The sequence below is a fragment of the Pundamilia nyererei genome, unplaced genomic scaffold (assembly GCF_000239375.1).
Source record: "Pundamilia nyererei isolate P.nyererei 1_Seehausen unplaced genomic scaffold, PunNye1.0 scaffold00026, whole genome shotgun sequence".
Classification (NCBI taxonomy): domain Eukaryota; kingdom Metazoa; phylum Chordata; class Actinopteri; order Cichliformes; family Cichlidae; genus Pundamilia; species Pundamilia nyererei.
Genome location: NW_005187427.1, coordinates 1,058,461 through 1,072,101, shown reverse-complemented (window position 1 = coordinate 1,072,101; position 13,641 = coordinate 1,058,461). Strand labels below are relative to the sequence as shown.

Genomic DNA, 13,641 nt, shown 5'->3' with positions numbered 1-13,641 from the left:
GTTTTGAGATTACATTTCGGCTAATGTATTTCCCTCCTTTGGTCGTATGCAGCCAAAGGTTGCTCAAATGCGATTTGTCATTAGTTCTTGTGCTACAAGACAGGAACTGGAGAATTTGCAGTACTAAAAATTGACCTCCTTGTTGACAGGTTCTTCATGTTCAAGTACTGAATTGGTTTATAGAGATTAGTCGATCATTCTGGTGCATTAGTATGGTGACATTTAGCTTCAGCTACTCTAATAGCTACTGTAGTAACTTGCAGTTCTGTGCCAAAGATGCCAAAGATTCTGTGCTGATGTTCTTTAAATGAGCACTGCTGAAAGTTACAGGGTCTTTTTGTGGTTGAAAGGGTAGCGTCATCGAGAGGGAAATGTACAAAATTATTGCAGATTTCCACGACAAACCCCTTAAACTCCAACTTAATTTGAATTATAGCAGGATTAAACCATGGTGACCGGTAACTTTTTGCAGCATATGCAGTATGCCATATTAAAGCATTCTTGGGAAAAAATGCAACATTTTTGATGAACTGAAGACAGTTGAGGCCAAAATAATTAAAGTAGCCAACATTTCCTCTCAAGCTGTGAAACTGTGCAGTTCAGAAAGACAGGTATCGATTCTGATTTGATGTTTCTTAATTAAAAGTCACAGCCAAGTCTTGTGTTTTCTCAAGTTTCTGCTGTCACAACTTACTTTATCAATTTGTTGTTGGACCCCTTTGAACTTAACCAGCTAATCGATCGCGATCAACATTTTTCCTCGTTAATATCCTCTTAGGGTGTGTTTGTGAGTCTCGATCGGTGAGCAGTTTGATACATTAGTTTCTACCTCTGTGTGAAATCTGTTGAATGAATGAGGGTGGGAGTTTCATCATCACTGCCTGATAACTGCTCCATCACGCAGAAATCAATAAGTATTTATCTGTAATGAAATTAGCAATCGCTCTCTGTCCTCCCTCTCACTTTTTCTCTTCCTTCTTATTCACAAAGAAGCACAACAAACAGCAAAGAGTGTTGCTCAACAATAAGATTGGCGAATTCTCCTTCTGTTTATGGATGATTGTGTGGAATTTAGTCAATAGCATCAAAACAGACTTAATACATGGAATACATGTTGTCTACTGGTCAATATGCTTATATAGCTGTACTTAATAGTAAATGGATTTCACTTAAATGCTCCTTTAGTCACGACTTAAACCTCAGGCCTGACTCATTATGTGCATGTGAATGATACAAAAGCACACTTTGTAATTAGAATCCTGCTATTTAAGTGTCACTAATAGGACTATTAACGCTCTGCGACAAATTTATTAGGGTTCTGTAGTTTTAGACAGTACTTTAGCCGAGTGCTGTCAGATTCTTTTTAAGTGTATGTAAGGGAGACTGAATCTGTAGGGCAAAGCTAACAGGGTTAAACAAAAGTGAATGGATTAATACTGGTCCTAATTGGGCTGATTTCCTCTCATGGCCAGGTTTTAGTCCAAGAATTCATGCATAAATAATAAATAATTTCCTAAATGGCTTTTGCTTCACTACCATCTGTAGCTCTAGTTTTTGAGGATGAGCTCTTTCTCATTCCAGGTTCAGGGGAAAAGGTGGCTGTGCACAGGCTGGCACACTGTGTGGAGTGGAATGCAGAATAATAAGCGCACTTGAAACTAATTTGCCTGTAAAAATGCAGTAAAGAACTGGCAGGTAGATTTGTCTGCAAGACACTTTGATTTTACAATGTACCTACTGTTTTCTGCGAGAAGAGTTTCTCAATTTAAAAAAAACCAAAACAGTGTAGTGGTCTAGTGAAACATGTAAGTGTTTGATTTTTAAGTTCACAATATAGCAAACATATTTCACAAACTTGCATTTTAAAAAGCATCCAGATAAAACATGAAATGTCAGAATAGAAAAAATAGTTAATTTTGAATACAACGCACATTAAGAACAAGCCTTTCCACTTTTTAAACTCCACCCCTCTATGTGAATGTGGTTGTAGAGGCCAGCAGGCCTATTAGAAGAGGTGGGGGGTGGCGTACCCCCAGACTCGACGTCTTTAATATTGCATGTTGGTACCCTGGCTCCGTGCAGCCTCGCCTAGCTTCAGTTTGGCTTGGTGAGTCTTTTCCCACCATAGGTTATACGCGCAGACTTAAAATGAGTGTTTATGTGTGCGTTTGGAAGGCAAGTGCGGTCTGATGTGACGATGGAGGAGGTGTGCTGTAGGTTCGCAAAGTGTCGCAGGAGGACGTCCTCCCTCACCCTGACACTGCCCCGGCCCAAACTGGTAAGGCTTGAGATTTTAAAGATCGTCTGGGTTGCTCCCGGTGCAGAGAGGGGAGCACGGACATTGGTCCGCCTGCACATAAAATTGAGGTTAAACAGGTTTAACGAAATGTTTTTAATTCCTCAGACTCGCACTCTGTCATCCTCATCTGAGTTTAGGCCAGTTCTTTTCTTTTCCACAGCTGTTTAGTAGATGCAACATTTGTTTTCTAATTCTGAGCCTCTCCAGCCTTGATTTAATAGACTTGTAGTAAAATCAGCACCTGACATTTCAGACACTGGTGTTTGTTTCCAGTCTCGCAGAGCTGCACGGTCTTTGATCGAAGAGTGCCGCCATTCTCAACTTCACTAAGAACTTTTTTCTATTTTATTTTCCCTGAAAATCTCTACATTGAGGGGCATTTTATTGTTTTTGAAGCAGGTTTCCTAGTGATGTTTACTGTGATGTGCATTTGGGAATTATTTGGCGTCCAGTTAATACAAATTTCTCTAAAGAGACTTGGAATTCACAATATGGAAACTCGTGACTCGTCCCCCTCTGTGCTTGAAGTGGCTCTGTGGTATGTGAAGCGTCTTGGTTCAGTGCAAACTGAAGGCTACGCAAATGTTTATAGGTTACACCGGTGAGGTTGCTGGTTCTGCGCCTTTGCGCTCAGTTAACACTACAGCACTTTGATGCTCTTGCCTTTGGAAGCCTCTTGACTGTTTGACTGACAGCTTTACCTCATTCTGTATCTGGATTTAGTGTTATTGGAGAGCGAGCTCTCAGCAGCTCAGATTTTGAGTGTATGTGGGCAATTTTCAGCAAACGTGATAACAAAATAAAAACAATATTGATTTTGTTTGTATCAAAGCTCACACGTCTTTGTGGAAATTGTCTTCTTCTCTGGAAGTAGACACATTTATTTATTTACTGTCTTTTTTTTGCTTGGTGTATTTTTCTGATTTAATTGATTAACTTGGAGTTTCATGCATGTGCTTTTGTGCTTATTTCTGCCTTTTTTGGAGGGAGGGAGGGAGGGGGGTAAATACATTTCCATCTGTTGAAGTTTGAGTATTCATCTGTGTCCTTGTGTGTACTCTGTACATGTGTAAGCTGTCTGTGTAACGAGGAAACCAGGATTTACTGTTTAATTGTTTTTGTTGAGGTCACTCCAAAAATATCAAAGCAACCTCCAAACCTTCACAGTGTACCAGATATCGTATCTGTCTGCACCCCGGCTCATAATTCACTGCAATGTGAAATATCCTGAGCTCCATCGTCTTCAGGTTAATTAGCCCGGAGCATGTGAAACCAGCTGTGGCTTTCAGCCTGATGAAACAGCTGTGTGCGTGCGCACGCGCGTGTGTGTTTGTCACTGTTAACTGTGTCTGTGCGTGTGTGTGTTTGCCTCTTTTGAACCTTGTGCATGTTTGCCTCAGCTGAACTCATATCCTCTTCACCCTCTCTGTTTGTCTTCTTCTGTATCTCCCACTTCCTCTCTGTCTGAGCAGCTTCCTGCCGATCTCAATAAGATGCACCTAACAGACCATGCCCACCAGCAGGTGATGCACATGCCGCCCAGCCAGTCGGGATGCAGTATCGCCAGTGACTCGGGTAGCAGCAGCCTTTCAGATATTTACCAGGTGGGTACCTCGCTGTTTATGGTAAAAGTTTATTGTATTTATTTGCAAATAAACCCACACATAAATATGGATTTATGGATACAAATTTCCACAAAGCTGATTATTTTTCCCTTTCATTTTGCCAAATTCCTCTTCTCTTTCCTTTAATTGTTCAAATTCATTATAAAAAGTCAGTATTATGTAAAATAGGATCCAGCCAGTCAGTTAAAACTACTCTTGTCTCACAAATTACTTGAAGTATCCTCTTGCTTTTACTGCAAACAAGCTTTTAATTGAATGATCTCTTTCCAGTCCTGTGACAAAACCCTGTCTACTGTTTCTGGTCGTGTGTTTTGCTGAAAGGTGAATTCTCTCCATCTTCATGTGTTCTCAGTTTATCAATCAACCCTCCGCCCACCTTCCTTCTAATCCTTTTTGTCTCTCTAATTATTGTGCGTCCTGGTGACTCGTCCCCCTCTGTACTTCCTGCAGCAGATTAAAGGTCACATGTAGAAAATGAACCTAACACTTACAGCTCCATCTTTAGCTGAGCTACAGCAGGTAGAACAGCTCAATCTACATAAGGGAAATTCCTACGTGTAAAAGTAAAATAGCCAAAGAAGAGCCTTTGTCTTTGTATCTGTCTAACATTCCTGCAACATTTTTGGCAGTTGAGCAAGCTTTTAAGTGTAGACTGTGTGAGTGATTGCAAATCAGTAACCCATAAAAGCAAACATAAGCTTTCCATGTAATCATTTTAATCCCTTAGCTCTCCTAATCCCCCCTCTTTACACAGAAAGTTGCACTAAATTTAACATTTCGGCACTGTCTTTCAGCTATCTTCCCCCCACTTTACAACCTACATGCTATATTCTGCACACGTCTGTGAATATGTGTATAGACGTCCTTTTTGACAGTGGCTTGTTAGTTCTGCTGGCTTTAATGGGAACCAGCGTGGCCTGTTTGCCACACACTAATGAGCTAGTTGATGTGCTGGTGCGATCTGTGGGCTCTGCTGGCCACAAAACTAATTTGTTTGTTTCACCCGGGAATGTTAATGCAGCTTATGTTTTTTTTCTAGGTTCTAGTACATACTGTAAATGTTACAACAGCGCATAACAAAACGTTCGCCAACAAGATAACGTTGGTGAAAGATAAGGTTGGGTAACACGGGAGAGTGATCAAAGCAGACAAACTGAGGAAATCGCCACAAATTACCCGGAGGGGGGAGACTTGCTGAATTAAAAAAAATAAATAAAATGAAATCCTACCCCCTTTCTTTCTCAGGCTGTGACTGCAGATTGATGTAAGTCAGGTCGGCCCGGGTCAAACGTTTAACACAGAGACTCACTCTGTTCATCCTCAGATTAGATATTTATCACACGCATCTGATCCCATCACTTGTCGCTGACCCGGCTCTGTGTTTGTTTACAGCTGTCTTAAAGTGCTGACCCTTCACTCAGCTGTGATCCTCAGCTGTCAGTGCAGCAAACGCTATCTGTTGTGGGTTTTCTCTTACACGTTCTTTTTGTTTTTTTCCTCCTTCCGCTCCCACTTTTATCTCGGCTTAACACTCAGCAGCTCACCTCCCTCTTTCTCCTCATCTTTTCATCACTTTCTTTAACTCCTCGTAATCCTCTCTTATGCTTGTTCGTCTCCTGGCCGTGGTATATCCTGAACCTTTTTGCCTCCTTTCTGGGGATGGGACGTGGTAAAATGCAGTGGTTCGTGTAGATCTGATGCCACATTTCTAAGAAATGTCTCCCTGCCTCAGACTTGATCTGAGACCAGGGGTATTGGCCTGAAAGGGCAGACGATGCATTCTGAATGAACTGGGCTCTCAGAAGCACTGACTGATATGTCGGTGAGGAGGAAGAGAATGATTTTTTTTGTCTCTTTTTACCCCTTTTCTCCCACACTACCTACAATGTTTCTGTTAAAAGGCTTTTTGCATTTTGTCTTAGTCTCTGAGACATATTAACTGCATGGACTAATAATTAGAAGGGAAATAAAGTTTCCTATGTTAGATCTTGTACAGTTAATTTAAAAAAATCAGCCTTTCGACAGTTCAATGTGTTAAAGATGCTCCATATACTGCCGTTTCATTTAATTATTACAAGAGGAGGAAAGCACGTTTTAAAAAGTTCAGCTGCACATCTATGTTCGCATACGTTTCCTGGCTTGTTTTTTTTCCATCTTATATTCAACCAGATTAAATTCATCTACTATCCGGGAACAGGAAAGGTCTGAGGAGCAGGTGTGTTTTAAAAGTCCTCTAAATGGCTTCTTCAACCTAATTTATAAAAACAACAGCAGGCCTGAACTTTGAATGGACTATTAGCTCATTACCCTTGGGTTGGAAAAACATAAAAAACACTTTGGCCATGTCCCAACTATCCATAGAGCCTAAGAGCTTGATTGTATTGCTAGCTGGCAAGGCCATCTTACAATCTATAGACTAGGAAATTCACTTTTCCCCACCAGATATCAACAGCTAATATATCTCTGCCTGTCTTTTCAACTGTAAATCCAAAATGTAGAAAGAATGAAGTTGAAGAAAAAAACGAATAATGTAGCTGAGCAAATGAAGAGATAAACGCACAATAGTTACTGATAAATTTAGGGTAATATTGTTGGGATTTTTTTTTTTTTTGTTCAAGCTAAGGCTAATTAATATGTATTTTGCTGGCCACTTTATTAGGCACACCTTACATTTAGTATTGTATGACCACTTTGGCCTTCAGAACTGCCTCAAATTCAACAAGGTGCAAATGTTTCTCAGAGATTTTGTCCATGTTGAATTGGTTGCATCACAGAGTTGCTGCAGATTTGTCACTTGCACATCCATGATGCAATTCCCATTCCACCACATCCCCAAGGGGCTCTCTGTCTGGTGACTATGGAAGCTATTTGAGTACAGTGTTCTCACTGTCACGTTCAAGCGCTATTCTGTTAGAAGCATCAGTTGGAATATGGATATAAAGATCAGATACTACGAGGACCAAAGTGTGCCAAGAATATACTCTCCCCACACACACACACCTTTACACCCTCACTAGCAGCCTGAACCGTTGACACAAAGCAGGATAGATTCATGCGTTCATGACGTTTACACCAAATTCTGACTCTGACATGTTAACGTCGCTGCAGAAATCACATTCGTCTGTAGTCCATCTGCTTCTAGGATCACCATGTGTTCAGAGGTGCTCTTCTGCATACCTTAGTTGTAACGAGTGGTTATTTAACAAAATATCTCTTTTTCAGTAAACAGGATAAATGCTGGAGGTCTAAGTGAATTATGTGGCTAAATGAGCACATGTATTCACATTATTTTGGAAAGCAGACAGAAGCAGGGGTTAAATCAGGCTTAGCTCTCCAGCTTTTTTAGGCCCACCTAAAAAAGCTGGTGGCAAAAACAGACGGCCGGTAGCGCCGCCACTACCACCAGAGAGCTCCTCGATTCACCTTTAGTTGACGGCTCAATTCCCAACTGACATGAATGGCCTCATGCCCTTTTAGATCCATACTCTTCCAACCATCTGTCTGCCTCGCAGAGGAGAAATGCTGTGAAATATGAATTATGAGTGAATGGATTTAAATATTTGGCTGTTGGCCTGGTTTTTTGTAGTCTGGCACTTGGTGTCTGGGTGCAGCTCACGGTCGCTGCTACGGCTGCTTTTTCCAAGGTTATCCTTTTTTATGTTTCGTGCGAGTAAGTTGTTACTGAAAAGCCGTCAATGCTAGAAATTATGAACAATAAGGCTTTTTCTTAGTCTTTATGTCATCACAGTCGCACCTCTTTCATGCTCTTCATTTTTTCAATAATTGCAAATAATTGGTCACCGTGTTGTGCTTTTTAAACTGTCTTGTAATGGCATACTCCTCTTTACAAGGCCTGAGAGGACTCTTGTCATTGTAAATATCAATACCCCCAATTTGAATTTCTAGGTCACGTTATTTTGGGAATTGGAAGCTCGAGAATGATGTGAGAGTCGAGCCATTTGACACTGAGGCAATTTTAGCCCCATCAAAAGCGATTGAATTTCATAATTTAATCTTTTTCATAAGCCATAAGAAAGGAGCCTTCACATTTAATATGTAAAATGTTCAATTCATTTGTCATTTAATTGAGACATGATGGACTTCAAAGACTTCTTCCTTCCTTTTTTTAATGTTACTAACCGACCAATATTCAGTTTTTCGTTCTTTGTGTTTTGCTCCCAGGCCACAGAGAGTGATTTGGGGGATGTCGACCTTTCTGGACTTCCAGAGGCTGCAGTGGACAGTGAGGAGGAGGAGGAGGAAGATGAGGACCTGGAGAGAGCTTCGGACACTCTCCTAGGCCGAGATCTGGTCCGAGAGTGTCTAGAAAAAGATCCTGTCGACCGCAATGACGACGACATCGGTCAGTTTGACAACTTTGATTTGATTGAATTGGGATAAAAGTGACTTAAAATAAACTGACAGATTCGGGCTGTCTCAGTGGCTATTTTTAGACTCATTTAGTACAGAATGAGAGATGAGTGATATACAAATTTCCCTCTCTCATAAAGACCCCTTGCAGCTGTCCCCAAACACCAGTCTGTATTTTCAAGCAGGCACTCAGAGGCAACCTCATTAACAGAACCAAGTGGGGTCCTAAAGGAGGGTCTTGCATCAGAGAGCTGAGAGAAGCAAAGGCCTGGCCTGCTGCGTGCCTGCTGGAAGGCTGGCCTTCTCATGGCCTTCAGCATTACAAGCACAGCTCATTGAGAGGAAATACCTGACACAGAGAACAACTGAAGGGATAACAGGCTGAACCCAAATTCAACCAACTCTTATTATTCTATTTCACGTCATTAGTTACTTTGTTGATGCTTTTCAGAAACTCTCTGAAAGAATCTTCCTGAATAAACAGATAAAAATATTTTCGCTGGGCTTTCTGGGCTTTAAAAAGACATTTTTCCCAGGCGGTTGATGAATACGTCCTTGGGGCTGCTGAGATGGTTAAAAGAAAAATAAAGCAGGAGAGGGCACTTATAGTTTCGAAAATCAGGATCTTTGTTTTTCTCTCTCTTTTTTTGGAACTTCTATTACATTTTTCACCTTTGTTGGCCCCTAAAAATGTAATAAATTACTATAAAGGGATAACTGATGTAATATTTTATTTTTTTTAATATATCACAAGATAGAGAGGCTGTAAACCAGATTTAAGGACAATTGGCAGTCATCAAAATGAACCCTCTGGTACCCTTTAGAGTTTTGGTGCTTAGCTCCTAGTGTTTTTTTTTTAAACGTGATAAGTCTACATTTTATGATTGTTTTCCTCCCATGGAAAACTCTATACGCGTTGCACTTTAAGCTACTTTCCTTTAATAAGAAAAGGGAAGATTTGAACGAGGTGTTAACACCAAGAGGAGTAAAAAGGAGCTACTGAGCCAAGCAGCATAGTTTGCAGGTTGGAGCTGGGTCACTGTGCTCTCAGCTGCAGTGCAGAGGAGGCAGAGGGAAGATGAAGAGGAAAGGTAGAACTTGTAAATGTTTCTGAGGAGTCATAAAAACTAGTAGTGCGCGCTGATCCACTTGTGCTTGGAGGGGTTAGATTTAAGACTTAAGAGCTGATGTGGAGGCATGTTTGCTGTTTGTTTGTCAGCAGCAGTGTGCCAACGCTCAAGCCCAATTTAATAAGATTTAGAGATTAAAAATTTGGTGTGCAATGCAGCATTGTCCTTGGAATTCTGCAAGTCCTCTTCTATTTTTTTTTCTATTTTAATCACGAGTTTTTACAGCATTTCAGAGCACCAAGGGCTGAGACGACAAGCATCCTAAAATGTTTTGTGTTTGTATTGACATTGGCAGTTGCTCTGGTGAAGTTAACATTTTCTTGCAGACCATTTAAAAATCTATAGATCGTTTTGGAAATGTTGCAGTTTGTCTGTGGTGGGGGAAGAAGAAAAAAATCAATGTGCATTTTGCCCTGAACACCTGAGACACATCGCTTTAGTCAGCGCACGGTCTTTTCATGCTTGTTCCTCCTTCTTTTTCATTTGACTTCTTCTCTCTGCTGCTTACTTTTTGTGCAACACAGAGCAACTGCTGGAGTTCATGCACCAGCTGCCTGCCTTTGCCAACATGACCATGTCCGTGCGGAGGGACTTGTGTAGCGTCATGATGTTCGAAGTGGTGGAGCAGGCCGGCACAGTCATACTCCACGACAAACAGGAGGTATGAACAGGGTGAAAAGGGACACACAGAAGCTGAACAAGTTCTATTTAACCTTCAGAATTCAATTCTTCAACAACAACTAGTGGTATTCATTTTTCACCATCTTATTTTGCCACTTTACTGACTTAGATTAATTGCTTCCAGTGTAATTACAGCATGCAAAGTATGTTTTTATTATATCTGCTTTGATAACACACTAAATTCCCTTAATAGTTAAATGAGTGTTTATCTTTACTCAGTCTGACACAAGGTCTGTTTGCTGAGTTGCTGAATCTTAATTGGGCAATTAATGTAATCACAGTAGAAAAAAAAATCTTAACTTTGCCTTTTGTTATCAAGCAGAACAGTGATGTAACCTTTGAAAAGACATAAATAAGTGCGCACAAGTATTAAACAGTTGCAAACACGCCAACGTACCCATTATGGAAAGCAGTGATGTAGATGTGGGAGCATATAAAGGCCTTCACACATACGAAAGAAGAACATATACGGAGCAACGTGCGCTTCCCTGTGCACAGGTGCACACACATCCTCGCCATCGTAATTCACGAGGCAAAACTGGTATGTGCAAAGTCACCGCAGCATATAAGCCCCGTCAATCACTCGAGCTGCTACACAGCTAATTAATTAAGTTACATGCCTGAGAAACGGGGGCCCTGTCATGGCTGTTTGGTTACATGCAGCAGCATTAGAACTGACAGGGTGATAAATGGCAATGAACTGCCAGCCGCCGAGCTCGGAGGAGGACGGGAACGCACATCAGCAGGGCAAAACCATAAACGCGCACTTTAGTGGAAAGAAGACACAAATAGGTGATGTGCGTCTGTGTAACCAACTCCGTACCGTCTGTGTCGAGGCAGTTGATGGGCATTTTTCCTCCACTCCACTGCCTCTCTGTGGACTCTGTGTTGAAGGTCAAAAAGAAGCACTTGGCACTTCTCGGAAGTGAGCATGACTTTGCTAAGTGAGTGTGAAGAGGGAAAGGAAAATAAAGAGTCTAAAGTGGTATTACAGATGTAGAAAAGAGAGAGAAAGTGCTCCATATGCTGGAAAGGAAGCGAAAATGGACAATGGGGGAGTCGAGGGAGCGTCACATGGAAAGACGCTTTTGAAGAAGAAGAATTTGTCCTTATGATCAGGGGTTAAAGTGGGATTTTGCATGCGAGAGAAACCTCAGTGCAGCTCGAGGAAAAGAGTGACTTAGAAAATAAGTCGCATATTCGTTTGTTATGGGAGCTTCAGTAGATTTTTCTTTGTGTACAGGCTGTAATTAGCTGTGCTGCTACATGCACCCTTTGAATAACAGAAGTAAACGTCTTATAGTACATTTCTATACTTCTTCATAGAATGAGTTAAATGCTAACAAACAAAATGAGCTCCATTCGTACAACCTACCCTACTACTTGGTTACATTGTATGTTTTGGGTGGCTGTGGCTACAATGTAGCTTGCCATCACCAGTGTGTGAATGTGTGTGTGAATGGGTGGATGACTAGTAAAGCGCTATACAAATACAGGCCGTTTACCATTTTCTCTTGCTGGGAGAACTGTACCTTTTAGCTAGCAGACACATTGTGTGACAAACTGCGCGGAACCAACTTGCGTGTTTGGCGATTTTTGATGAGCTGTTTAAAAAGATGTCCCTCTGTTTATGCACGCTCCTCTTCAGTCGGGCTTGCTAGATACTTTAGTCCGGCAAGGGCAACTTCACATCTGCACCATGAGCGCATCACAGGGATGCAAAGGTAAAAGAGAGGTGTTGAAGGTATAAGCGGGGCCTGGGATGTGTCTGTGCAGTCAATGGAAGCAATGACATTTTAACTCATACCACAGTAATATGTATTAACCCGCATTTCAGACTTAATTACTCATTTCCTGGTGGTGTTAGAACGCCACTCCAGATTGATAATAGGAAATAAGAACATTTTCCCTACCCGTGCAGGCTTCATTACTCATAGCAATAAATTCAGATGGTCTATCCTACAGGAAATATTATATTTGTGTAAAGTTTATTTAAAAGAGAACTTTTGTTCACAGCGCATGTGTTGCGGATCATCGTAGCCCACCTTATTAGCATTTTGATTATTTATTAGCATTAGAAATTGATGTGGGAGCCAAACTGTGAAGCACAGAGGGTAGAATCGGAGATTTGCTAGGTGAGAAACAGCAAGAGAATGAAAAGGCAATGAGGAGGAAATATCAGTTATTGCTGCAGAGGGAGCCCAGGGCTCATTCACCCGCCCTCTGTCCGCTCACACTCAGGATGAATGGCTTGTTATATTATGCCTGCTAGCATTTCTTTTTCAAAAGCCACCACTAGAGACACAATACCTCTTCACCAGCCTACTCATACCTCACACAAAGCACATTATGCTCACAATTTACCACATTTAGTAATGTATTGCCATTTTAATAGACGTTCTAGTGAAGCTGTAAAGGTCTGTAAATCTAATGATTCAAGATAAATCCATGCCAAGTGACGGTAATGATTCCTTTTTGCTCGTCTGCGGTCGAGCCAGTATGTATTTAACACTGGTTTTAACAGATGTACCCATTTTACCCTGTTTTGATAAAAGAAAAGTAAAAAAAACCACACACATAGAAATCAGCAATGCTGTTAGATTTACAATCTCTTCAAGCAAAACAAAAGTTTGACATTGTTTATTTTGTGGTCATTTTAAAAATTATTTCTATTATTTCTACTCCTCCGTCTGTAGCTGGACCACTGGTATGTCATTCTGAACGGAGCAGTCGAAATTAGCCATCACGATGGGAGAACGGAGACTCTTTGTATGGGCAACAGCTTCGGCATCTCACCCTCACTGGATAAGCAGTACATGAATGGAGAGGTTCGCACCAAAGGGGATGATTGCCAGGTAAAAATAATCGATTTTTACACTGTTATAATTACACTTTTTATCATTGCTTTTATGCACTAAGAGAACTCTGTGAGGGGTTTGTGTTTTCTTTAAAATCTTGCTGTGTTTAAGCATTTTCTGGAAAATGTGTGTCACAGTGCGAGAATCACAAAGTGAAGTCCTGCTTTCATTTCTTCTTTCAAGCGCCCAGTAGTGGTTTGCAATCACAGCGAAATCTACGTGTCAAAAGTACGCTTTCCCTTCTTTCATAATCTTCTTATAAAAAGGTGGAATGAGTAAATAAAAAGAGTTCAAATTTAATACAGCATTTTAGTTGTGAAGACACAGGCGTAGCTTGCGTCATATCTTTCACATCGCATACACTAGCAGCCTTTCTAAGAGCCTTGTGGGTTTCACAGAGAAACTTGGTCTTAATATAGAGCAGGAACCTGAAAGGTAGAAGAAACCTAGCGTGTACTCGCGGTAACATTGCCTCTGTCCACACTGGCCAGTTCCTCTGCTGCACACATCATTTCCTGTCTTTATATGCAAAGGAAGTTGCAGAGGTAGGGCTTGGTTAGGCAAATGCAGAAACTGATGATTTACTCAAGGGAAGGCATAGCAAGAGACGATGCTTTAGAGTAGTAAAGACTCGTGCCGTCTTGTCACCATGGTATAATGGGAGGTTAGTTTAGTTG

The 13,641-nt window shown here is 41.1% G+C and overlaps 1 protein-coding gene across 7 annotated transcripts in view; it reads left to right on the top strand.

Annotated features, from left to right (window-relative positions):
- rapgef6 (Rap guanine nucleotide exchange factor (GEF) 6) overlaps nt 1–13,641 on the top strand; it is a 141,110-nt gene that overhangs the window by 91,145 nt on the left and 36,324 nt on the right. For all 7 annotated transcript variants that reach the window (XM_005727727.1, XM_005727728.1, XM_005727729.1 and 4 more), the window contains 4 exons: nt 3,772–3,903; nt 8,107–8,287; nt 9,950–10,086; nt 12,803–12,961. In XM_005727727.1, coding sequence (XP_005727784.1) covers nt 3,772–3,903; nt 8,107–8,287; nt 9,950–10,086; nt 12,803–12,961 — 609 coding nt within the window. The remainder of the gene's footprint in view (nt 1–3,771; nt 3,904–8,106; nt 8,288–9,949; nt 10,087–12,802; nt 12,962–13,641) is intronic.